General features: G+C 46.5%; 1 protein-coding gene across 2 annotated transcripts; it reads left to right on the top strand.

Moving 5' to 3' along the window:
• Positions 1–232: 232 nt before the first annotated feature.
• On the top strand, positions 233–23,474 carry LOC105751086 (zinc finger protein 135). 2 transcript variants are annotated; one of them, XM_031944817.1, is made up of 8 exons: positions 233–4,544; positions 11,590–11,672; positions 11,759–11,857; positions 13,591–13,763; positions 16,261–16,322; positions 17,694–17,823; positions 20,587–20,700; positions 21,494–23,474. In XM_031944817.1, exons 6-8 carry the CDS (start codon positions 17,703–17,705, stop codon positions 22,261–22,263), a joined length of 1,005 nt encoding a protein of 334 aa, XP_031800677.1. In that variant the 5' UTR covers positions 233–4,544; positions 11,590–11,672; positions 11,759–11,857; positions 13,591–13,763; positions 16,261–16,322; positions 17,694–17,702; the 3' UTR covers positions 22,264–23,474. The 2 variants fall into 2 exon arrangements, with proteins under 2 accessions (XP_031800677.1, XP_023362839.1); XM_023507071.2 differs by lacking the exon at positions 13,591–13,763.
• The last annotated feature ends 2,780 nt before the right edge of the window (positions 23,475–26,254 follow it).

The raw sequence follows: 26,254 nt of genomic DNA, 5'->3' as shown, positions 1-26,254 counted from the left end.
GTTGTGGTGGGTTGGGTTATAATGGGATTATTGTGCTGGGTTGTATTATTGTGGATTAAGTTGTGCTGGGTGGTATTATTGTGGTTTAAGTTGTGCTGGGTTGGGCTATGACGTGATTATTGTGCTGAATTGGGTTGGGTTGTGGTTTAAGTTGTGCTGGGTTGGGCTATGACGTGATTATTGTGCTGAATTGGGTTGGGTTGGGTTGGGTTGGGTTTGTTGAGTTATAATATGATTGTTGTGCTGGGTTGTATCATTCTGGGTTGGACTGTGATGTGATTGTTGTGCTGTGAAGTGCTGTGTTGTGGTGTGATTATTGTGCTGGGTTATATTGTTCTGGGTTGAGTTGTGGTGGGTTGGGTTATAATGTGATTATTGTGTTGGGTTGGGTTGTGCTGGGCTGTAGTGTGCTGGGTTGCATTGTTCTGGGCGGTATTGTGCTGGGTTTGTGTTGTGATTATGGTGGATTGTTATACTGTGCTGGTTGGGTTATGATGTGATTGTTGTGTGGAATTGTGCTGTGTTGTGTTGTACTCGTAAGTTATGATGTCATTGTTGTACTGAATTGTGTTTTACTATTCTGTTTTGGGTTGTACTTATTGGGTTATGAAGTGATTGTTATGCTGGGTTGTATTATTGTGGGTTAAATTGTGCTGGGTTGTATTATTGTGGATTAAATTGTGCTGGGTTGGGTTATAATGTGATTGTTGTGCTGAATTGTGTTGTTCTGGGTTGGGTTGTGTTTGTTGGGTTATAATATGATTGTTGTGCTGGGTTGTATCATTCTGGGTTAGACTGTGATGTGATTGTTGTGCTGAACTGTGTTGTGGTGTGAAGTGCTGTGTTGTGGTGTGATTGTTGTGCTGGTTGGGTTGTGATGGGATTATTGTGCTGGGTTGTGTTGTGCTGGGTTGGGTTGGGTTTGGTGGGTTATAAGATGGTTGTTGTGCTGGATTGTATTATTCTGGGTTGGACTGTGGTGCAATTGTTGTGCTGAACTGTGAAGTGCTGTGTTGTATTGTGACTGTTGGATTATGATATAATTGTTGTGCTGGGTTGTATTGTTCTGGGTGGCATTGTATCTGGTTGGATTATAATGTTTGTTGTGCTGGATTGTGTTATACTGTGCTGTGTTGGGTTATGATGTGATTGTTTGCTGGGTTGGGTTGTGTTTGTTGGGTTATAAGATGATTGTTGTTCTGGGTTTTATTATTCTGGGTTGGACTGTGGTATGATTGTTGTGCTGAATTGTGAAGTGCTGTGTTGTATTGTGACTGTTGGATTATGATATAATTGTTGTGCTGGGTTGTATTGTTCTAGGTGGTATTGTATTGGGTTGGATTATAATGTGTTTGTTGTGCTGGATTGTGTTGTACTGTGCTGTGTTGGTTTATGATGTGATTGTTGTGCTGAATTGTGTTGTGCTGGGTTGGGTTTGTTGAGTTATAAGATGATTGTTGTGCTGGGTTGTATTATTCTGGGTTGGACTGTGGTATGATTGTTGTGCTGAATTGTGAAGTGCTATGTTGTATTATGATATAATTGTTGTGCCGGGTTTTTTGTTCTGGGTGGTATTATGCTGGGTTGTGTTATACTGTGCTGTGTTGCATTGTTTTGGCTTGGGTTGTGTTTTGTTGTGCTGAATTGGGTTGTTCTGGGTTGTGATGGATTGTGTTGGATTGGGCTTGTTGGGTTATAAAGTATTGTGCTGGGTCGTATTGTTCTGGGTAGTATTCTGCTGGGTTGGGTTATAATGTGATTATTGTGCTGGATTGGGTTGTGTTGTGTTGTGTTTGTTGGGTTATAAGATGATTGTTGTGCTGGGTTGTATTATTCTGGGTTGGACTATGGTGCGATTGTTGTGCTGAATCGGGTTGTGCTGTGTTGTTTATGATTGTTATGTTATCATATAATTGTTGTGCTGGGTTGTATTATTCTGGGTTGGACTGTGATGTGATTTTTGTGCTGAATTGGGTTGTGCTGTGTTGTGTTGTGATTGTTGTGTTATCATATAATTGTTGTGCTGGGTTGTATTATTCTGGGTTGGACTGTGATGTGATTTTTGTGCTGAATTGGGTTGTGCTGTGTTGTTTATGATTGTTGTGTTATCATATAATTGTTGTGCTGGGTTGTATTATTCTGGGTTGGACTGTGATGTGATTTTTGTGCTGAATTGGGTTGTGCTGTGTTGTGTTGTGACTGTTGTGTTATCATATAATTGTTGTGCTGGGTTGTATTATTCTGGGTTGGACTACGGTGTGATTGTTGTGCTGAATTGGGTTGGGTTGGGTTGTGCTGCATTGCATTGTTCTGGGTGGTATTGTGTTGGGTTGGATTATACTGTGCTGTGTTGTGCCATGTTGCATTGTTTTATCTTGGACTGTGTTCTGTTGGATTGTGATGGGTTGAGTTGTGCTGGGTTGTGATGTGCTAGGTTGTATTGTTTTGAGTTGAGTCATGCTTTGTTGTGTTTAACTGCTGTGCAGTGGCTGTGCTGCATCGTGTTGCTTTGTGCTTTGTTGTACTGGGTTGTGTTCTGTGCTATACTGTGCTATGTTGTATTCTCAGTTGTGTTTTGTGCCATGTTGTGTTATATTGTAATGTGCTTAGAGTGTTATTTTGTGCTTTGATGTATATAGCTGGGTTGTTTTGTTCTGTGCCGTGCTGTGTTGTGCTTTGTTGTGTTTAGCTGGGGGGCGTTAGCAGTGTTGTGTCGTGCTGTGTCATGTCGTATTATGTTATGCTGTGCCATGTTGTAGTGTTCTAGGTTGTGTTGTGTTATTTTATACTCTGCTGTGTTTAGCTGAGTTGTTTTGTGCTGTGTTGTGTCATGCTTTGTCGTGTCATGTTTTGTTGTGCTTTGTCATGCTGGGTTGTCCTTTAACTGTTCTGGGTCGTGCTTTGTTGTGTCGTTCTGTGCTGGGTCTTTCACGTCTTTATTTTTAGCACTATTTCAGTAAAAAGATGGGAGAGTTGAGGATGAGGCCCATTGCTTGGGGAGGCCAGGCCTAAGGTAAGGGGTGACAGGAAGGTCGGAGGCCAGACCCTTCTTTCTCTTCTACTTCCTCTGCTAAGGAGAAAAAAACCAGGATTGAAATGGCTGCGACTCAAAAGTGATGAGATAGCAGCGGGCCCCCGGGAGCCGCCTGCCCACATTCTGCTCCCTTTTGTGCCGGGTGGCAGTCACCCTGAGCAGAGTCCACCCAAGGGGAGCCATTCCAAAGTGGGCCTACTGGGCCTTGGCAGGTGGTGGGCCTGTTGGGAGAAGGTGGTAATTTTTCAGTATAGAAATGCACTTGCTGGGCTAATCCCAGAGTGATCAAATTAACAATAATTAATTAAGTTGTAACACTCGCCCTATTCCCTAGGACATACACAAGAACTTTTATGAAATAACAAAAATATCATTAGCGACGCCAAAAAAAGTGTCTTGTACATTAAATAAAATACTTTAAAAAGCCTATTTACTTCAGCTCCTTTTAAAATTTGGTTTTTGTATTTTGTGACGTAGAGGATATCAGGCCAGCAGTACATTATAGAATTGCAAAATCAGTCGGTACCCATGTTGGGAGTCTGTCCTAGCATTCTGTGCTGATAAGAAAGCGGGATCTAAAAACGCCGGCACCCCCTGTCGGCATGGCCACTGAAAATATCGGTGGCTGCGATTGTGGAACAATCATCAAGAAATCTTTAAAAGATGCTGGGGGGGAGTCCCATTTTGGAAAAATGGAGTCCTTAGATAAGAGGCCAGACTTTGATTCCTGTAAGAAATTTAGAATATATCCAAGGGGTGGCTGGTAAACACATAGAAAAGGTCCACAAAGAACCTGCAAGAGAGTTTGGAGGTGTGTGGGGGCCAGAGGGAAGTCCAGTTTAACTGAAGTAACCAATGCATGACGTGTGGAGGAGGACGGGGATCATATGGGTGAAGGTAGAGAGCCCCCAGTTTGTGGAGGACTTTGAATACCTGGCAAAGAAACTGGCACTTGACTCAGGAGGGAGCCAGCAGACTTTTGTAGAGCCTGGCTGTCAGGAGCAAGTCTCCATGTAAGGAAGATGCTTCAGGGTGTTGATGGTACCTAGTTTGGTGGGACATTCAGTGGAACCGGGGAAGGCCGTTAGAAGCAAGTACTAGTACCTGCGCCTAGGTACAAGTGAATTGTTAGTCCAGAAATTGTTGGAAGAGCTGGAACTTGATGCCGGAGTGAGCTTGTGACTCACCTGTGCCCATTCCAATTCCAGTAGAAGCTGAGCAGCTCTCTAGAACTTGGATCGGTTGATCGGTTCGCAGTTAACATCTACTGGGGGAGACACCCATCTTCTGTTTGCCTTTCAGCTGGTGTAGGCACAGAAGCTGAAGCCCCGGGAGATTCCCCACTGGCTCTCCACCTTGGTGGGTGCTCCATCAGCTCCTCCCTCTACATATGGATCGATAGCTCAAGGATGTGGCCTTGTATCTCACAGGGGAGGACTGGGAGCAGCCGGAGCCCAGCGGGGGGCCCTCTGTGGGGATAGGGTGCCCCAGAATTCTGGGTAATGATCAGGTAAGTCCTCATATTCCTCAGTCCTTTGGGGCTCTTTGTAATCATTGAGAATGTAAGAAGAGGGGGATGAAAATAACTGTTCATTCAGCCCAGGGTTAGAGATTTTGAAAACATCAAACTGGCTCCTTAAAGAATCACAGATTTTCTTTTTTTTTAATGTTTATAGTCAGAGATTTTCAAACAGGGACTCGCCTTAGAAACCACTGAGTCACAGAGAATTGCCCAGATGTAAGGGACCTCATAGAGCACCTAACCTAACCTCATTTTACAGAGGAGGAAATCGAAGCCCGAGAGGCTGAGTGATTTGTGTATGGCCCCCAGGAGAGTCAAACCCCATCATTCTCAAGGGGGTAACTGCTGCCTGACAAAGGAAAAGTACTTGCCCAAGGACACCTAGTAATGCCTGTGGTTGGACTTGAATCCAGATTTCTTCACTCCAAATTCCCAGCCCTTTCTTCTACCCCTTTCTTCTCTAGGGAAAGTCATGATCTGAGCACCCTGGTGATTGGGGTCACTGGTCGGTGTTTGCAAGGCCCAGACCCCAAATCATTTTACCTTCTCTCCATAATCATTAATATAGCCCTAAAAATAATTGCTAGCATTCAGCAGTGCTTCGAGGCTTGTCAAGCACACTCCATATCCTAGCTTCTCTGTTCTAAGGACCCAGGTAGAGCTCCTGCTCCCTCTCAGCTGAAACTAGCCTCCTCTGCCCTGGAACCGGGACTAGGTTCCCAGGCTAGGGAGCTGACAAATGGCACCCGATCCTACACCCGGTACTAGCGCAGGGTTCTCCTGGAATCGTTTCTGACCCAGTGTTTGAAGCCCTTATCATCCCTGATTGCTGGGTACTCCTGGTGCCACCTTTAAGGCCCACAGATGTGTCACTAGAGCTTTCTTTCCATCCTCCTAAGCTGCCTTAGGCTGGAAAAATGACTCAGTGTGACTTTTTGTTGGTTTTGCCACTCAGAATTTGGTTTGTTGGCTTTTAAAAGTTGTTTAGAGGGGCATGTTGGGAGAGTTGAGCAAAAAATGCTCACATCCACTCCTTCAACTCTACCACTGCTAGAGTTTTTAACAGATCAGCTGTTTTGTTTTGGTTTTTCTTTGGGCGAATGTGGAAATGTTTTGTGTGACCGCACTTCCATAATCTATATCAAATTGCTTGCCTGCTCGAGGAGGAGGAAGAGGAGATGAGGAGGAAGTTTGGAACTCGAATTAAAAAAAATGTTAAAAATGTTTTGTTCTCTTATAATTGATAAATTACATTTCAGGCAGCTAGATGGCTCAGTGGATAGAGTCCTGGGCCTGGAGTCAGGAACACCCAAATTCAAATCCAGACTCAGACACATTAGCTGTGTGATCCTTGGCAAGTCACTTAATCTCTGTCTGCTGCAGCAGGAGTAAATGGCAGTGTCCTTGCCAAGAAAACCCCACGGACAGTATGGGCGTGCTGTGGTCCACGGGGTCACCAAGATTTGAACATGGCTGAACAACAATGTCATTTGTGTTTTGAGAAACTAGGTGGTACAGTGGATATGGTGCCAGGTGGAGTTGGGAAGCTTCCTCTTCCTGAGTTCCAATCTGACCTCGTACACTTTCTAGCTGTGTGACCCCGGGCACATCACTTAGCCCTGTCTGCCTCAGTTTTCTCAGCTGTAACACGAACTGGAAAAGGAAATGGCCAAGCACTCCAGTATCTTTCCCAAGAAAACCCCAACTGGGGTCACAAATACTCAATAACAGCAACTGAGGGGGAAAAATCCAACATCTATAAAAAACATCAGCCAAGTATTTTCTCTTTAATGGGCCTCAGTTTCCCTCTCTAAAAAGAGATGAAATTAATCACCTCTGAAGGCCGTTTTGGCTCTGGTACTCTTTGGTCCTAAGTTCTTTCCCTTGTTTGGGCCTCGGCTTTCTTCTCTGAAAAATGAGGTGGACCTGACCTAGCTAATCTCTAAGGGTCATCTCGCAGTTCTAAAAATTCCGCTGTTTTCCACCCAATGGGCCCTTCTCCCTCTCCAGCCTGATCTGCTCAGCCGCTGGCCGGCATCCATCAGTTGGCTTGTTCATTCACTCGTTCGGCAAACACGTATTCGCTGCTTTCTGGCCGCCGGGCTCTGTGCACGCTGCCAAAGATACTGATAGTTCTGACGCAAACTCTGCTCTCAAGGAGCTTACAAACCCTATTTCATGGAAGAACGAGTGCCCGGATCGTGTAGTTTGGGTCCAAGGGTGAGGTGCTCTTTAGCCCTGAGATTCAGAGCTGGGGTTGGACACTTACACTAACGCCATAATGTGAAAGTCTGAAGGGGTTTGGACCGTGTTAGGAGTCAGAAGCCCTGAAGTTTGGGTTTGAATCAGGAAGGATGAGATTGGAACTAGGCTTCGGGAAGACTAATCTGGGAACAAAACAGGCTGAGACGCAGTGACTATGGAACACACAGAGTGCTGAATTTTAGATTCAGGAGAGTCCTGAGCATCAGTGCCAGGGCAGCCTCTGCCAGATCCTGCTGTTGACTTTCCTTGGGATTCTGGGCTGTGAAGGCCTTGCAGACCTTTTCAGCTGAACTCTTATTAGTCACATCTCTACCATTCTGGGAACATCATTCCCTTATTTGTAAAATGAAGGACTTGGATTACAAGGCCTCTATCATCCTTCTAGGTCATATTTAGGTTCATAAGTGAAAAATAGTCATAGCTGACCTCAAAGGTCACCGTGTCCAACTTTGTCGTTTCTCAGATGAGGAAACTGGGGTCCAGGGAGGTTGTGAATTCATCGACTTTCCCCAGATAAATGTAAGAAGTCGGAGTTAACCCTGTATCTCTGGCTGGCTAGTTAACGCTGTTTCTGCATTTTCCTGATCATTTGTCTGACAACTGTCAGGGCACATTAGCGAGCTGCTAACCCAACACGAGGGGCTGGTGTGATGTGGCTGTCTGATGTAGGTTGCATTGAGAGATCTGCTCCCACCACACTCTGCCCTTTGTCATAACGTAGAGTATTGTGCTCAGTTCAGGGAAAGGACACTGAGAAGTTGGAGAGGGTCCAGAGGAGGGTGAAGGGCCTCCATCTAAGGTCAGGTGAGGATGTAGTGAAGCGAGTGGAGATGTTTTAGTCTGGAGAAGACTCAAGGGGGAAACAACAGAAGACAGCTGTTAAAAGAGGGATTCAACTTTTTCGGATTGATCCCAAAGGGCTGAACCGGCATCACTGAGTGGAACATAAAGAGGAGGAGATTTGAACTTGGAGTTGGGAAGAACTTCCCACCAATGAGCATCATCCCCAAGGAAATGGGCTTCCTTGAGAGGCATCAGGCTCTCTGGGCCTTGAAGGCTTCAAGTGAAGAGCAGATGGCACGCCCCCATTGGGGATGCCCCGAGGACTGGGTAAATGGTTCCAGGATGAACTGGACCAGATAAGCCTTTGTCAGCTCCAGATCCTCAGTCTCTTGTACCACCTTCCGCCCGGAGGGGCCTTGGCTAGTATTAGGGACTAGAGAGGGGGACCTTGGAGCAAGAGACTCCCAAGGAAAGGTCACGTGCTGGGAGGGGGGGCGGCAAAGAAGGCCCAGGTGGATGGGCATGAACCAAGGGCTGAGGATGGTGCCCGGAGCGGCCATATTTTGCGAGCTGGCATTTCAGGCTGGTCTGGCCTCCTCTCCCCCCTGTCCCTCCTTCCTATACCAGCTCTTCTTCCTCGCGGATCCCTTCTTTCTTCTCCCCTTTTCCCTCCTTGGTTCCCTGCCCCCTTCCTTCTCCATCGGTTCACACTCCACCCCCCATGCCGCTTCCGGCCCGCCCCCGTTGCTATGCAACGTGAGGCGTGCAGCCAACCCCGGTGGCCGGCGGCCCGCGGACCTCCCGGCTGCCTTGAGCCGCGGCCGGATGCGAGGCGGAGGCTGTGAGGGCCCAGCCCGGGGCCTGGCCACACGCCTTCCCGCACACGCAGTCGCCTTCTAGAGCAGGCGAGAGTGAGTGAGTGAGGGTGGGCTTGGAGGGGCTCGGGGCGGTCGGGTGGAATCCCCGAGCTGGGACCCAGGTGAAGGCTGCGGGTAAGGGCCCGCTCGCCTCCATAGCGCCCCCTCCGGGGACCACTGGCCTGCGCCTGCGCCAGCTGCGGCGCTCCTTTGCCCAGTCACTACTGTCATTACGCCTGCGCGAACTCTTCCCTCGGGTCGGCTCAGCACCTGGGTCAGCGCCATAGCCCTAAGGCCCAGGCATAGCTTTTTCACTGCGTCAATCATTGGTTGTAGACGTCTCCCTACCCTTAAAAGCCCCAGCTCAGCTGCCACGTCCTCCAGGAAGCCTTCCCTGCTTTCTTGAACCTCCCCTCAAAGTATAAATTCGTAGGATCTCAAAGCAAAAGGGCCGTGAGGTCTTCTAGCCTAATCATCCCTCTCTCATACAGATGGAGAAAGAATGGCCCAAAGATGGAAAGAAATGGCCCAAGATCACAGTGGCAGAGCCAGGCACAAACTTTTCATCGGGCCACCTAAAGTCTCAGAATCTTGGAGGCACATTAAAAATAATACGGGTCAAACTCTCCCTTGGGGAAGAAGAGGGAAAGTGAGGTCCAGAGAGGGAAAGGGACCTGCCACACAATCGGAGACCAGCCTGAACTAGAATCCTCTTTACTGCTTCCTCCTCCCTCCCCCTTAGTTTTATCCCTCCAGGGCCTAGGTTTCTGTCTTCTTTGTATCCCCCAGAATCCTCTACATACTGGAGGCTAAATAAAATGGATGCCCTGGGTATAGTCAACAGTCACTAAATATCTAATAAGCACTTAAGCCTAAAATCTCTTTTTTCTCAGTGAGTTCCTATCAGTCCTTTAAAGCCCAACTCAAATGCCTCCTTCTCCAGAGTTTTCCCTCATCCCTGTGGTCCGTAATGACGTTCCCTCAGACTCACATAGTACTTTGTATTTTATAAGTCTTTAAGGCATTTATCGTAAAATATCACTTCTTATACTTATTAGATCCACTGAAGATTGTGGAAAGCTCCTTATTGCCAGGAATTTCCAACCAGCAAAGATAGTTCTATTTCCTCATTGCCTATCTTTATGCCTTTTCTTTCTTTCTCTTGTCTTATTGTTATTGCTCATATTTCCAGAACTACGTAACATGGAGAGTAGGCATCCTTGCTTCACTCCCATATTTGTTACCTATGGCATATGATGTTTGCTTTTGATTTTAGATGGATTCTTTGGAGGAAAAGGGAGTGGCTAAAACCTTACTATTAGAATGACTAGCGGGTAGTAGGAGAGATAATGAGGCCCAGTTAATTCAGCCAACATTTATTTAGGTTTTGCTGGATAAGAGGCCTTTACCGAACACTGGAGCCATGTGTGTAAAAGAGACAGAAATGAATAGGACCCATTCTTTTTTTCCTGGAGAACTCACAGCGTAAAAATTAGGAAGATTTAGTTAAAGGGGCCCGTGGGTGGAGTCCCAGGTTGGCCCAGATCCGATGGGGATTGTGAGAGCCCAAGTTGGCTCAGATCCCAGCGGGGGCTGGGGCAAGCCCAGATCTCCTATTGGAATTCAAAGGGATGCTTTTGACCAGGATTTGTGAATCAAAGGTCCTAGCTTCTTGAATTGATAATGCATCAGCTAGGAGGGGGTGGGAATCAGAAAGGAATAAATCAATCTGAAAGGACTAGTTTCTTAAAGGGACCACAACCCAAATCACTATTTGCAGAGTGCTTTGCTACAAGAGCCCAGAACTGAACCAATTGTAACTGGCCAAGAGCAGAATACAGGCGGACTATTACCTTCCTAGTTCCGGACTCCCTAAATACAATTTGAGATTGAGTTACTCCACCATCTGTCCCCTAATCTGCCCTTCATATCATCGTCAGAATGATCTTTCTTAGGTAAGGTAAGAGTTGGGGGGGAGGAGGGTTTACAAAGAAAATTGAAACCTTGGTCCTGGAGGGATATGATTGACTGGGAGAGGAAAGGAAATAGCAAAGAGAATTCTCTGTTCTGGTCCTACCCTCCAGCTGTGTCCCTTTCCCTCTCTGGTCACCACATTCTTTTGTTCAGAAATCCTGAAACCCTACTGGCTGGTGCCATTCTATTTTTTCTAGTATTATCTCTTATTACTCTCCTTTATGTACTGTGTGCTCCAGACAAACCATTTAGCCACCCTTCCCCATGTTCTCCCACCTCCAAGACTTTGCTCATGCTGTTCCCTATACCTAAAAATCTCCCTCTTTTTTTTCAGTGAGTTCCTATCAGTCCTTTAAAGCCCAACTTATTGCTTCCTTCTCCAGAATTTTCCCTCATCCCTCTGGTCAGTAATAACCTTTCCCTCAGAGCTCACATAGTACTTTCTATTTTGCAAGTCTTTAAGGCATTTATCATAAAATATCACTTATTGTACTTATTTGATCCACTGAAAATTATGGTTTTATTCCCCCCACCCCCAACTAGGTGAAAAGCTCCTTATCGCCAGGAGCCGTACTATCTATGTTTTGTATTTCCAGGGTGTTCCTCTACTGGGCTTCTGACAGATCATGTTGATTTTTTAAAATTTTTGAGTATTTTTTAGCCTGCAACTTTGCTGAAAATCTGAGGGAATTAACAAAGGTATACCTTTGTTAATTCCCTCAGATTTTCCAACTAAGGCATCATCTCAGCAAAGATAGTTCTATTTCCTCTTTGCCTATCTTTATGCCTTTTCTTTCTTTCTCTTGTCTTATTGTTATTGCTCATATTTCCAGAACTACGTAGCATGGAGAGTAGGCATCCTTGCTTCGCTCCCATATTTATTACCTATGGCATATGATGTTTGCTTTTGATTTCTTAGATGGATGCTTCTTATGATATTAAAATAGTTTCTATGCCTGTACTTTGTAGGGTTTTTAAGCATAAAATTGTCCTCCTCTTTCCAAGGTTTCTTCTCCATCTATGAGATAATCATGTCATTTGGGATGTTTTGCTTTTTCTTATGATTAGTTATGTTGATTGTTTTCCTAATGAGGAATCATCCTTGCATCTAATAAGTAGTTTTTTGAAAATAATTTTTGTTTTTCATATTATAGGTCTGATATCCTCAAGTCACTACAGACCAACCCAGCCCTGAACTGTTATCCTCCTTGGCTCTAAGCTTCTCCAGAACTTGAAGGTCTGTTCCCCAGATAGTGTTGAGCCTTGCTTTATACATTACATGTCTTTGGGAAAAGCTGTGCTAAGTTAGGTTTTTGTAAGTAGAGCCCGATTTCCAGTGCACCATGGGAGCTCGGCATTTAAAGAAACCCTGCGGTGAATCCTTGGATAAAGGGAAGAACTCCCTCCTAAAGCATGGGCCCGGTGAGTACATTTGTGGACACTGAATTAGCTTTAGGTGTGCAGTGCTAGCTGTGGCAGAAGCAGGTGCTGCTGCCATATGAGGGCTGTGAGCTGGGGCACAAGATAGCGCTTCCTAAACCTTCACCAAACCTCTTGACCGGTGAAAGTTTCTGAAACACATCAAGAAAGTACGAGTTGGGGCCTGTCACTGTTTACCTTTGTAGCCCCAGTACTTAGTATATAGCAGACATTTCATAAGTGGAAAACTATAGAGTACTGGCCTCAAAGCTAGGGACACCTGAGCTCCCCTGGGGACGGGCAGCTCACTAGCAAGAACCAAGGGGAGGACATCCTGAGCCTTAAGGCATCAGTGGTAGTGGCAGCAACAGCCGCAGTAGCAATGGTGGCTGCAGTGGTAGTGGTAGTGGCAGTATTAGTATTCTCTGTCTCTCTCTCTTTGTCTCTCTCTCGCTTACTAATGTTCTCTCTTGGTCATTTCATTATTAAGTCTATGCTGGAGATTCTTAGATCTATAAATTCAGCTTTGTTCGCTCTTTTAAATTACCACAACAACCGCAACAAATGCCCGTCATCGCCACCTGTATGTCCTGTATACAGCATGTCCAATATAGAACTCCTCCTCTCCCCTCTCAACTTGGCCTCCTAAAACTATTGAAAGCACGACCAGCTTCCCAACTCAGAGCCCTCCCCTCCATCTCTGCCCTTCCCAATGTCTAGTCCTTTCCAGAGTCTTATGGATTCTACCACCATGGTGTCTCTTGCATTGTGTTGGGCCTTTCCTATTATAGAGCTCTTAATGTGGCCCAGGCTCTCATGTTATCACACGTGGACTAACTGGGACCTTTGTCTAATAGCTTTCCTTTCTGATCCATCCTCATGTTATAGCTGCCAAAATGGGCTTCCTGTTACTACTTTCATTGGAGTGAGGGATGGAGTGGTCAATGTGGCGGGTGGTTCTCTTGTAGCCCTGCTCAGTGGCTCCCTGTCGTTTAACAGGATAATCTACCAGCCCCTGAGACCGGGGCCCTCTGCAGTCTGACTCTCTCTTGACTTTCCAGCTTTAATTCAAGACACTTTTTGCCAATCAGGCCGATGGGCCATCCCGCATCTCCACACCTTTGTGGCCGTCTCTCCTGTCTGGGATGCTCTTCCCACCTCACCCCTCTCTTCCTTAAGAATCCATCTCATGTCTACCCCAATTGTCGGTACTTTCTCCTTTCTAAAATCATGTTGCTAATATGTGGTGGAGGCAGGGCCCATTCCACTTAGCACCGCGGGGGACACTGAGTAGATGTTGCAGAAATGTTTGTTGAAGTGAAGTGAATTAGTTCTTGGGGAAAATGAGGAAGACGTGGTACCTGCCTTCAGGGAGGTTATAATCTAGGATGGATCCAAAGCTATATAAGTAATACAAATTAGAAGAGAAGTATCTAAGAGAGGCAGTGTGGCCTGGTGGAGAGAGGGACAGCCTTGATATCCAAGGAGCACCTAGCTCCCCCCCACCCCTGCAAAGGCCTAAGTGACAGCCCAGAACTCTTTCTCCAACCGTTGTTCTTTTTCTCAATTTGTATCACATCTTCTGTTTTGACGTAGCCTTCCCTTCCAAATATATTGTTCCCTTTCTCCCAACCCGAAAGCTCTTTCTTGTGATAGAAGATGAATATAAAAAAAGTTAAGCAAAACCAACCATCACATAACTGCATCTGACAATGTATACATTATTCCACACCCAGAGTCCCCCACATCAGCAAAGAAGGAAGAGAGGTGCGTTTCCTGATCCTTGTCGCCAAACTGGGCCATCTGAATCACATACAGCTCTTGAGAGGCCAAAGGGGAGGGACCGTGTGAGGGAAGGCTCCAAGATGAAGGAGGACTGGGCAGGATTTCTTGCAGGAGAATGGGGAATGTGAGTTGAGTCTTGAAGGAAGCCATGAGGCAGAGGGGAAAGAGCATTTGGGAAGCTAAAGAGAGCGAGCAGCAGAAAGGCCAGAGCTCAGGATTGCTGCATTATGGGGGGTATATTGGGAAGGAGAGCAGAAGAAGGCTGGAAAAGTAAAGGAGGCCAGGTTTATAAACTTTCTATTTGATCATGAAGGGAAGAGGGAGCCACTAGAGTTCACTGAGTAGGGGAATGATGTGGTCATACTTTAGGAAGATGGAGGATGGACTGAAAGGGGAAGAGACTTGAGGCCTGAGGACCAAGCACCCATGGGGGGCCCATAGTCCATGCTAGAGCTTGCAGCCAAGTGGTAGCTGCGTGAATGGAGAGACGGCGTCGTATGAAAGCTGATGTGGAGGGGACAACAACAAGATGGGGATCCAGGAAGTCTTTCTGAGTAGGTGGCATTTGAACTAGACCTTGAACTTTATGTAAAATATCAACAGGTATAGAGCAGAAGGAACAGCAGAACCTGATTACAGATTGGGGCGAGGAAAGGAGGATAAAGATCTTTGAAACATGACCTGTTTCTTTAAAGCAGCGTGGCCAGCCTATTTAAAGGGGGACCCCTGAGAGTGCAAGATGGAAGTCCATGAACATCTCTTTTAGAGCTAGAGGATGATGGACCCAGACCCACTCAGACGTGGTTGTACAGAGCAAGTGGCAAGTGGGCCTTTTGTTAAGCTTCAGGCCTGTCCAGATAAAAAGGTTAGCCTGCAGACCCTATACAAGTGTCTCCAAACCGGGCACCTTAATAACTGCTTGTATCTGGGTATACCCATCACAGTTCTCCCTCCCTTGGCCACAAAAAATCCCTCCTTTTTCAATAAGTCCATTTCAGTTCAAGCCTTTATTAAGTGCCTGCTGTATGTAAAGTACTGGGGAGGCAGTGACACAAGACCCACCATCTACTGGTGGGGAGTATGCCCTGATGATTTACTTCACAAACCCCAAGCTTCTTGAGGCCTGAGGTGTGGAGGCACAGAGAAAAAGTAAATGCTTGTTAACTGAAAGACTAAACTTTAAATTTAAAAAGAAGATTATGTGTTCTCAGTGATTCCCAGTTTCCCCGGTTAGACTGGGAATCTAAAAGCATTCATTCATCCATTCGTTCATTTAGCAAATGTTTATTAAACATCTAGTCTGTAAATCGCCCTATATGCAAAGGTCTTATCATCAAGTAAGAAGCACTGATTAAACACCTACTAGGTGCAAGTTATTGTGCTATCCCCGGGGAATGCAGAAACAAAGTGAGGCAATGTGTATTGGGGGGAGGGGGTGCATGGGTACACGTGTGCCCTCTCCACTAAGCTTGTGCTGGGGGTCAGAGGGAAAGCCCGGGAGAAATGTTTTGATCAGGGCAGGAGGGGATGGAGAGCAGAAGCAGGAGAATGGCTCGTCCCACCCTTTCTAGGAACTATGGTGGGACTGGCTTGATTGTTGTTCGTGGAGCAAATATAGGAGGTAGTTATAGTAAAGGTACAGGGCCGATGAAATAGCTGGCCGATGGCCCGGGTGGGCTCTGGTGAACGGTAGAGTAGCATGTGCTATACCGTTGAGAACCAGCTAGAGAGTGGGCTGAGTTTGCACCTAGATAGCAGAGTGGATAGAGTGCCAGACCTGCAGTTGAAAAGGCCTGAGTTCAAATCCCCCCTAAAACAACAAGTACCTGCATGAGCCTGCACCAGACACTTCACCTCGGTCTGCCTAAGGTTACTCTTCTATAAAATGGGGGTCATAATAGCATGTACCTCATCTGATGGTTGTGAGACTCAAAGAAATAACATACATAAATGCTTATGTTTTACAGACCTTAAAGTCCTAGATGAGTGCATTATTGTTGTTGCTATTGTGTTATTATGGAGAACATGGAGTTGGTCTAGTTAGAGGTAGTAGCCACCAAGCAGGACAGATCAGCAGGAGGTCAGAGTCTCGGCCTCCGTCTCCTCCCCAGAGAGGCCTTACAGCCAAAGGGTGATGAAGCAGCAACACCAACATGGCGCCTGCTACTAAGTGATACGTGTGTTACATGTGTATTCACAAAGCATTATGTCAAGACTGGAGGGATAAGGTTAGTCCCCTGCTGGTGAAGCAGAGCAGACTTCTGGGAAGAGGAGTGATGGATTGACCTCTGCTGCAAAGGGTAGGAAGGAAGTCATTAGTAAAGGACAACATCCTAGATATTAAGAGGAGCAGCTGGTCAAAGGCCAGGGCACGGGAGGGTGAAGAGCTTGTGGGTGTGGGCTTGGGAGTGCAGAGAGCATCCATTTTTTCCTGAGCTTAGAGTATGTGATGGGGTGTAATACAGGAAAAGGGTAGAAAAGGATCTTGATATACCAGGTTTGGGAGGGCCTTGAATGCTGCATTAGGGTTAGAAAGAGAGGGATTGGGTGGGTGGGGCAAGGAGGGTGATTTCTGTTCTCTTGGCTTGTTGGCTTCTCACTGGCCCTTTCTCTTTGCCCAGTTCCACCTGCACCCCGACTACCAAAAGGCAACAGAAAAAGCCAGGCTGTGGTTGGCTCCCAGGTAAGCTGGGGTTCCCCTGTCCCGCCGGCCAAGGACCTAAGATCCATTGCCTTCCCTTGGGCCATTCCGCCCCCCTCGGAGGGCCTTTCCTCCCCCTTAGCTTCTTGTTGGAATTCTTCCCCTCTTCACCCCGCTCAATGCGCTCCCCTTTAGCATTTTACTTGAACTGCTTTTTCAATATCCTCCCCAGCTGCAAACGTCCCCTCTCACCCTCCCTTGATTTCCCTGGCGTCCCTTATTGTGTTCTTGACCCCCATAACTCTGCCTTGTGTTACGCTTATCTTCCTATCTGGCCATTCCACCCTGTCTGACGGAATGCTGGACCCTTGGGGCAGCAAACAGCATTTGTCATCCCCCAGTGGGAGTCTCCTCCAGGGCCTCGGACACAGAAGGTCCCAGACAGATGGGCGGTAGAGAATTCCCTTTAACCCTTGAAATGCAGCAGGGAGAAGGGAGGCAGGGACGCAGGGCAAGGACTGTTGATCTTAGTCGAGTTGTCTGGGGAGCAACAGAAGTCCCTACAAAGGAGTTTGGGCATGTGATTGGTCTGGTGGTATTCAGCAAGTCTTGGAAAAGGAGGAAGAAGAGAGGGGGAGAAAGGAAGAAGAAGAAGGAGAGGAGGAGGAAGAGGAAGAAGAAGGGGAGGAAGAAGAGAGGAAGAGGAAGAGAGAAAGAAGGGGTGAAGGAAGAAAGGAAGAGGAAGAAGAGAGGAGGAAGACAAAGAAGAGAGGAGAAGGAGGAGGGGAGAAAGAGAACGTAGGTCTCCAGACAAAGAGAATCCAAGAATTTCAGAGCTCTGAAACTGAGGCCCAGGCCAGGCAAGGGATCTGTTGGGGGCAGAACCAGGATCAGAACCCTGTCATCACAGAATCTCGGTAATGGAAAGCAAAATCAACTTAGAATTCTTTGTATTTTCAAGCTTTACAAAGCTCTTCCCTCAGAAAATCCCCTTGAGGTAGTTGATTCAAATATTCTTATCCCTATTTTATAGATGAGCAAAGACTTAGAATGATAAAGAGACTTGCCCAGATCACAAGCAAGGGCCAGATCCACATATCTGGTTCAGGGTCCTTCTCATCTACTCTACTGTCCCCTCAGAGAGCATTTCTTCCATAATTTGAGATATAAGGAAACTGAGGTCCAGCTCAGGCCAGGGATTTGCCTGAATCCACAGTTTAGTGCTAGAAGAAAGTCAAATCTGCTTCTCCTGGCTCTTGGCCAAGTTCGATTTGCTCTGTATCATACTCCTCTCACCCTAACTCCTTCCCCATGCCTACCCATAGACTCGGCTTGCCACCTCTGCCCAAGCCCTCTGCCGCCTCAGGCCCCCCACCCCTGAACAGAGCTGGGACAGTGTCTTTGTTATTTTAGGAAACATCGATGACCTTTGAAGATGTGGCTATTTACTTCACATGGGAAGAATGGAGGCAACTGGACCTTGCACAGAGGGCCATGTATAGGGAAGTGATGCTGGAGAATTATGGGAACGCAGCCTCACTAGGCAAGTATGCAACCCAGATATCCCACATCTGGGGTTCACTTGAGTCCCAAATTTGTTCCCAAGTGTGAACATGAAAAGAGGAAAGGGAGCAGGGAATCACGTAGTCTTCCAGTGGCCAGAGGAGGCGGGCTGTGGAACATCTGGCCAAAGGCCTACAAGGGCCTTAGGTCATTCATGTCTCTAACCTCCTGGAGCATCGGGGTCTATGAATTTATTTCAGTCATTCTTGAAGTGATTGCTCTGTTCCAGCCTTATGGCATCTCAGTCCCCTACTGGATTTACTATCGTGAGCGTTTGAAGTCATTATCACCTAGACATTTGAAGAGCCTAGCTAACAAGGGTCTTTGAGAGTGGGCAGTTACCGAATGGACTGTTCCTTTTAGCTCCTGCAAGCCTTTCACACAAAGAGGTGGCCCTTCTCTTTGCCAAGGCAAGCCCCTCCACTTGCACAAGGGATCCCAATCTATCTTGTTTCCTTCACCAGATTGCCCCTTCTATTGGCCTTGCTGTCTTAGCTATCTTTAATCTCTCCCTGTCTTTGGTGGCTCCCTTGCTGTCCACAAACATGCCATGACTTGTCCATCTTCAAAAAGTCTCCCTCACCTGTCCATCCCTACTAACTACCTTCCCATCTCTCTTCTCCCTTTTGTGGTTAATTTCCTTGAGAAAACCATCTACAGTTGGTGCCTCTGTTTCCTTTCTTCTCTCACTCTTAATTCTCTGCCATCTGGCTTCCAAGTTCACCATTCCACTGAAACTCCTCTCTCCAAAGTTACCAGTGCTCTCTTAGTTGCCAAATCTCACCGCCCTTTCTCAGTCCTCATCCTTCTTGACCTCTTGGCCGCCTTAGACACTTGATCACTCTCTCCTCTCTAGGTGTTGATGACCCTGCTCTCTCCTGGTTCTCTTCCTCCCTCTGACTGTTCCTTCTCAATCTCCTTTGCTGGATACTCCTCTAGATTATGTATGGGAGTTTCCCAAGGTTCTGTCTTCTATACACTTTCACTCAATGGTCTCATCGGCTCCCATGGATTCAATTATTCTTTGCAGATGAGTCTCAGCTCTCTCTACTGACCTCCGATTTCCCATCTTCAGCTGCCTCTTGGACATCTCGAAGCAAATGTTCCCTAAATATCTTAAACTCAACATATCCAAAATGGAATTCATCATCTCTCCCACCATGCCCCCAAGCTTTTCTTTCTTTCTTTCTTTTTCTTTCTTTCTTTCTTTCTTTCTTTCTTTCTTTCTTTCTTTCTTTCTTTCTTTCTTTCTTTCTTTCTTCCTTTCTTCCTTCTTTCCTTCCTTCCTTCCTTTCCTCCTCCTCCTCTTCTTCTTTTCTTTCTTTCTTTCTTTCTTTCTTTTTCTTTCTTTCTTTCTTTCTTTCTTTCTTCCTTCCTTCCTTCCTTCCTTCCTTCCTTCCTTCCCTTCTTCTTCTTTCTTTCTTTCTTCCTTCCTTCCTTCCTCCTCTTCTTCTTCTTCTTTTCTTTCTTTCTTTCTTCCTTTCTTCCTTTTTTCCTTCCTTCCTTCCTTCCCTTGTTCTTCTTCTTCTTTCTTTCTTTCTTTCTTTCTCTTTCTTTCTTTCCCATTGGTATTGAGAGTACCACTCTCCTCCCAATCACCCTGGCTCATCATATCCTTGACCCCTCACTCTCTCTCACTCCCATATCCAACCTTTTGCAAAAGCCTGTGGCTCCTACCTTGAAACATCTCTCAAACATTCAACCCAGATGTTTGTCTCCTCCGATACCCTGGTGCCCCCAACCTGATGTGGGCCCTTATCTCCTCATGCCTGGATTATTGCAGTAGTTGCTGAGGGGTCTGCCTGCTTCAGATCTCTTCCCATTCCAGTACATCCTCCACTCAGCCCCCAAGGGCATTGTCTTAAAGCAAAGGTCTGATCATATCATTCACTTCCTAATCAATTAACTTCTATAGTTCCCTAAAATCTCCACGATCAAATACAAAATGGTCTGTTTGGCATTTGTGACCCTTCATAACCTGGGGCCCTTGTTCTCTTTTTAGTCTTCTTACACATTATTTCTCTCCAAATACTCTCTGGTCCAGGGCTCTGGTCCCTTGGCGGTAACACCCTTCTAACCTCACCCTTCCCTGTGCCTTTCCATGTGTCTTTCCTCATCTTTGCCTCCTGACTTCCTTCCAGTCTCAGCTAAAATCACCCCTTTTGCAAGAAGCCTTTCCCAGTTCTTCTAATCCCACCCAGTGCCTTCCTTCTGAGACTGCCCCTCATTTCTCCTGTCCAGAACTTGCTTTGTACATATTTGCCTGCATGCCGTCTCCCAATGAAATTGTGAGCTCCTCAAGGACAGGGACCCCCTTTTGCCTTTTTTGTATCCTCAGCACTTAGCAGACAGCCTGGCCCTGTGGTAAGTGCTTGTTAACTTGACTTTCCTCACCCACCAAACCCCTTCAAGTAGACCCTGTCCATCTCCCTCCAGACTAGACACTAAATACCCATAGCTCCTGTACGCACGCCTTTACCCCTTAGAGCTGCCTATCTTCCTCCTAGCCAGAGGAGGGCAGGTTATACTCATTGTTCTTCTGTTCCCAGATCATCAGTTCCCTCCCCGTTGCTGGCAACAACTTTGAGAGGCTCCTGCCCATCCTTTCTGACCTTGTCTAAAATGGTATTTTGGGTATTTTCTTTCTCTCATTTTTTTGAGGATGCTCCTGACCTTGCCCCAGGGACTAGGCCAATGCTCTAGCTAGACCACTCACCTGTCTGCTTTCTTTCCCCCTGGGCAGGACTTACAGGACCCAAGCCTTTATGGATCTCACAGCTGGAACGAGGACAAATGCTGTGGACTGTGGATCTACAGGGGACAGAGGCCATTGAGGCCAGGAGAGGCACTTGGCCAGGTATGCGAGGCAGCTAGAAGCAGAAGAAGGCAGGTGCCAGGCAAATGGTTGCCCTTTTATTTACTGCTTTTACATATAACCCTTCCTTTCTCATCCCCAATCTTCACCCCAGTCACCTTAGTCTCTTTTTCCCTTTCCTCCCCCATCATCTCTTCCACCTTGGTCACTCTGGCCAAATCTGGGCTCTGCCACTTGCTACCCATGTGGCCATGGACAAATAACTGAACTTTTTCTCACTAATAAAAGGAAAGTGTCGAACAGGATGACCTCTGAGGTTCCCTTCCAGCCTTAAAGCCTGTTATCCTGTGAGCCTTGTCCATCCAAGTCATGGCTCCTTCCGTGTGACCCTAGCCAAGTCACTGAACTTATCTGATCTCTGATATCCTCAGCTGTAAAATGGGAATTACCATCACCGATGATTGCTTTGTCGTAAAATGTCCTTTTGCTTTGGGTCAACTTGATGCTTCTCCCCCAGTTCTCCTCCAAAATACAGATAAGTTGGCCCCAATCTCTTGCTTACAAAATCCATCCAGGAAGGCAAAGAAGGAAAATGTTTTCTCTGTTATTTAACAAAGATAAACACAGATATTTGTTATTAGTTATTTAAGCCTGTTAGTCCCTTGCTCTTCCCAGACCTTAATTTCCTCATCCATAAATGGAGATAACAGATGGGTGAAAGACATTCATTTCCCAATGGAAAATTGGGAAAGCTGTGTGCTTCTTCCTCCTTGCCCCTCATGCAGCCCAGTCCAGGAACCTTGATGACATTTATTCCTTTTCTTTGTGATTTCAGACGGCAGGACTGACAGCAGAGAGTCCATGCCAAAGCCAGGCATTCCTGAAGATGGGATTTCACAGGGACAATTGTGTGGAGACAGACTACAGGACAGCTTGAACAGGAGCACATCCGGGCATGCGGCTGGTGCTCCTAGGCCAGTCTCCATAGCCAGATGTCGACGAGAAAATCTTGACTGGGCAAATAAACTTCAAGAAGCAGATCCTTCAGGAGAGGGTGGCCTGAGTGGGGAGTCCCCGAATTGCAATTCTAGGCAAAAGTCGGAGCTTCCCAGAAACCAGATTGCTCCTCATAGAGAGAAGCTCTATGAATGCGATGAATGTGGGAAAGCCTTCAGGTGGAAGTCAACGTTTGTCCTCCATCTTCGGATTCACAGTGGAGAGAAACCTTATATATGTAATGAATGTGGGAAAGCCTTCAGTCAGAATTCAGATCTGACTAATCATAAGAGAATCCATAGAGGAGAGAAGCCTTACGAATGTAGTGTATGTGGGAAAACTTTCACTTGGAGTTCAAACCTTATTAACCACAAGAGAATACACAGTGGAGAGCGGCCTTATGGGTGTCATATATGTGGAAAATCTTTCACTCAGGGCTCAATCCTAATAAAACACCATAGGATCCATAGTGGGGAGAAGCCCTATGAGTGTGATGAATGTGGGAAAGCCTTTAGTCAGAAAGGGAACCTTATTAATCATCAGAAAGTTCACACCAGAAAAATCATTGTTGTGAGCCCTACATGCATAATAAACATGGGCAGTCTGTGAGTTGAGCTAGTGGTTTGGTTCCCCTCAGGGTTGAGAATACTGACAAACAGACCAGATAAAAGAGTCCTCCTATGGGTGCTTTGGCACAAATCCAAGGAAGGATTCGCAGTCTCCTTATATCTCTTGGTCTGGGATATATCTCAGTTAATTTCTTCCGATAAGCTGCCTTCCTTTCTTCAAATAGGATACTCCTCAAGTTGGGGCTCTCTGTGACTTTATGCAGATTGCCTTTGTCACACTGAGCGCCAGAGCTAATTAGATCTCAGGCCAAAAAGATAGTCCCGGATATATTAGTTATGTCTCAGCGAGCCTGGGCTTCCTCAAAAATAGAGATAAATTGGTCCCAATCTTTTCCTTACAGAGATATGGCAAGGAAGGCAAAAAAGAAACGCTTTCTCTTTCTTTGTTATTTAGTAGGCACATCTGTAAGCCCCTTACCCTTCCCAGGCCTTAATCTCCCCATCTGTAAATGGAGATAACAGTATTTCCTCTAGTTGCCTCACAGGGTTTGTGCTTTAAAAGGTGCTTTGCAATCGTTAAGATGGGAGAGAAATGGGAGTAGTGAAGTTTTCTTTTCCTAAACATTTTCTTTATTGTGTTTTTCTTTCCAATTAGCCTCCTTCCCACCCACTCCTAATTTTGGGGGAAAAAGAACAAACCACTTGTAACCAATACGCACAATCATGCAAAACCTCCCAGTAATTAACCCCAAACTATCTTCTGTCTCATTCTGCACCCTGAGCCTGTCTCCAGAAGTGGACAGCCCGCTTCACCACATGCCCTCTGGAATGCTGCTTGGTTATTGAATTGAACAGAGTTTTTGATTCTTTCTAAGTTGTTTGTCTTTACAGTATTGTTGTTATTGTATAAATTATTCTCCTGGTTCTGCTCACTTCCCTCTGCATCATTTTATAACGTCTTCCTAGGGTTCTCTAAAACTATCCTTTCTCACTTCCTGCAATATACTAATAGTACAGTATTAATGCTTAGAAATCACTTAGTCCAAATCCTTTATTTTTCAGATGGGCAAATGGAGGCCTATAAAAGGACTTAACTTGCTCAGGAGCTCTAGGGATCCATTAGAACAGAAAACTCAAAAATCAGATGGATGCATAAGGAAGAGAAACCCCTGTTTTTCCATTCAGCAAATCTGTCTTGGCTACCTCCTGCAGGGCCCTGATGAGATATCATCAGAAATCAGGGTCTCTCATTGAGCCCCTAATCAGGGGGGATATGGTCCTGATCCAAGTGTGCCTACCCCCTACCTGAGTAAGGAAGCCCTCACCTTCTGCAGTTCAAGGATCCCTTTCATCTGGAACCCAGAGCTGCTCCCCAGGTGTGTTCCTAGCAAAAAATAGGCCCATTCCCACAGACCCCAGTTGGATCCTTTCTTTCAAAATAGTATGATGGCTCTGTTTTTCCCCATCGTTTAACATGAGATAGCCCACTTCCAGGAGAAGTTGCTTGATCTTATTCACGGCTCCTTTCTCCATCATCCCTGACAGAATCACATTCATAAAGCACAATTACTCAACTATTTTCTAATTCTCAGGCACCTCCTCAGTTTCTTATTCTTTGCCATAACAAAAAAAGAGCCTCTGTAAGTGTCTTTGTACAGATGGGTTCCTTTCCTCTTTGTGTTCTTTGGGACATAAGTCTAGAGACAGTATCCCTGAGTCAACAAAGGATGTGCACAGTTTGGTAACTAGCAGGGCAACAGGGTGGGGCTTCTTAAAGTTTTTTTTTTACTGGTGATCCCTTTGCACCTGAGAAATTTTTACATGCCCCTGGCTTTATAGGTATGTAAAACAGGTATACAAATGAAACATTTAGGATAATAACCCTGAGTTTCTCAACTGCCACATTTAGTTATGAGACCCCATATGGAGTCCTGAAGCACAGTTTAAGAAGCAGGGAATAGGGGTTGCAGTGGCGCATCTGCAGGCAGGAGAGACAAATTCAGTCTTAGAGTCTTACAAGCTGTATGACGCTGGGCAAGTCAGGCAGCCTCATCAGTAAAAATAGGGACTATATGGCACCTACTTTCTAAGGTGATGGTGAGGGTGGTTTGCAAAATGCTTCACCAACGCTGAAGCCCAAGTAAATAAGGCTAGCTAGATTGTTATTTTGGGTCCTAGACTCCAAATCGCTCTCCAGAATGGCGGGAGAACCGTCCCAGCTCCCCCAGCAATGCAACCATGGGCCTGTCTGCCCAAAGCCCCTCACGTCATCCTGCTTGCCTCAGTTTGCCCATCTGCAAAATGAGACGGAGAAGGAAATGGCAAGCCACACTGGTATCTCTAGCAAGAAAACCCCAAACGGGATCACAGCGAAGCTGACACGGCTGAGCGACAGCACCGACAATTTTGGTCCTCTGTCAATTCGGCCATTGGAGCAGAGCAGTTTCCAAGGCGACGGGAGACGAGGGGAACGCTCCGCCCCCTCTAAAGCTAGCGGGGCGGGGAGAGGCCAGGGCGCACCACCGAGACGCTAGTCTGCCGTGGCTGCCTAGAGCGGCATGGAAGTTCCCCTAGGAAGGAGGAAAGCCGGTTCAGAGCAGGGATGGATTCGGGAGTACTTCCGGTAGCGGTGCTGCTTTCCCGGGCTTTTGAGTGTGAACGTATGAAGCACGGGGGCAGGTTTCATCCCTCCCCGCCTCGCCCTCCCTAGGAGTCTGAAGCTCCTGTGGTGGCAGGGCTGGATGCCTGGAGCTCTCCAGGGTCTGACTCGGGCTTGCTCCCCTTCCTTCCTTCCCGTCCCCTCCGGGGCTCCGTAGCACTTCCCAGCCGCGCCTGCGCAGATGCGCTCTGGGCCGCCTCCCCGGGCATTTACCTGCGCTAGCCTGCGAGTCCTCCGACACCCTCTAGGTGGAGGGCGGGGCCGCAGCGGGTGCCAGGCAGCCTCTAGGCCCCGAGCTGGGCCGTTAACCATAAATGAGCATCCGGGCCTCCTCTATGCTCATTGCCCCAAAGCTTGCCCATCCCCCCATTTATAGGGAGGGAAACTGAGGCCAGGACAGCCTGAGAGCCTCGTTCCTGCTGGTCAGCTGCCCAAGAGCTTTAAATGTCCATGACATCCTAGCCATCCTATTGGCTCAATGCTCCTCCTGCCTCAAAGCTCTTCCCCACATCAATCCACTCTCCAGTCCAGGGGTCTACCATGGCCCCCCTCCATCCTCTTAAACTCCACTTGCTCCCTTTTTTTGCTCCCCAAATTTTCAAAAAAGTTACTTTGGGTATTTTAAACCTCTCACAACTTGACTCCTTCCTACCTTTTCAGTTTTTTGCCTTTTTTTTTTTTTTTTTTTTTTTTTTACACTTTGCACTGCAAACTCTATAATCCCCTTATATTAATTCACATCCTGTTCCTTACACATGACGCTCCAATTCCAGTCTCTGCCCCTTGGGCTGTTTCTCCTGGCTGGAACATTCTCTCCCCTCTTCTCCCATCTACCATCTTCTAGTCTCGGCTCAAATATCTGTGACCTCAATGCTAAGTTGTGTAAAAGAACAGAAGGAGGGGATGTTTTGTATTAATGAGAATTGTTTTTAAAGCTGCTTTAAAAACAAGATAATTTAAATCCTACTTGCCTTAGGAGGTCTTTCCTGCCCTAACCCCTAGCTGCTGGTGCCTTCCCTCTGACACGTGAGCAGACAGTTTAACCAGGGAGAGGAGGAGTCAACAGCACCAAATGTTGGTGCAACAAAGAGGTTGAGGAAGATAAAGACTGAAGTAAAAAAAAAAGATTTGATAATTAAGATATTATTGTTAACTATGAAGAAAATCTCCTTCAAGTCTGCCTCAGTGAGGGACCCTGACTGAGGGAAACGAGATAAACAGCTTCATTCTGTTATCTAGGTGGGGTTGGTTCAGTCCTGAGCAAAAGAATTCCAACCCTATTGAATTAAAGAAACTCATTCAATTCTATACAAATTCAGCACAAGCCGAAATTCAGCTTGTGGATGAGTCAACTTGGGACTCCACCCACTAG

The sequence above is a fragment of the Sarcophilus harrisii genome, chromosome X (assembly GCF_902635505.1).
Source record: "Sarcophilus harrisii chromosome X, mSarHar1.11, whole genome shotgun sequence".
In the NCBI taxonomy this organism is placed as follows: Eukaryota; Metazoa; Chordata; class Mammalia; order Dasyuromorphia; family Dasyuridae; genus Sarcophilus; species Sarcophilus harrisii.
This window is presented reverse-complemented; position numbering and strand designations above follow the sequence as displayed.

What these genes read in the sequence shown, in the direction of transcription:
- LOC105751086 (XM_023507071.2), top strand. Translation starts at nt 11,779, where the DNA reads ATGGGAGCTCGGCATTTAAAGAAACCCTGCGGTGAATCCTTGGATAAA. An exon ending in CCTCCTAAAGCATGGGCCCG is followed by an intron (nt 11,858 to 16,260) that starts GTGAGTACATTT and finishes CTCTTTGCCCAG; the next exon opens with TTCCACCTGCACCCCGACTA. An exon ending in AGGCTGTGGTTGGCTCCCAG is followed by an intron (nt 16,323 to 17,693) that starts GTAAGCTGGGGT and finishes TTGTTATTTTAG; the next exon opens with GAAACATCGATGACCTTTGA.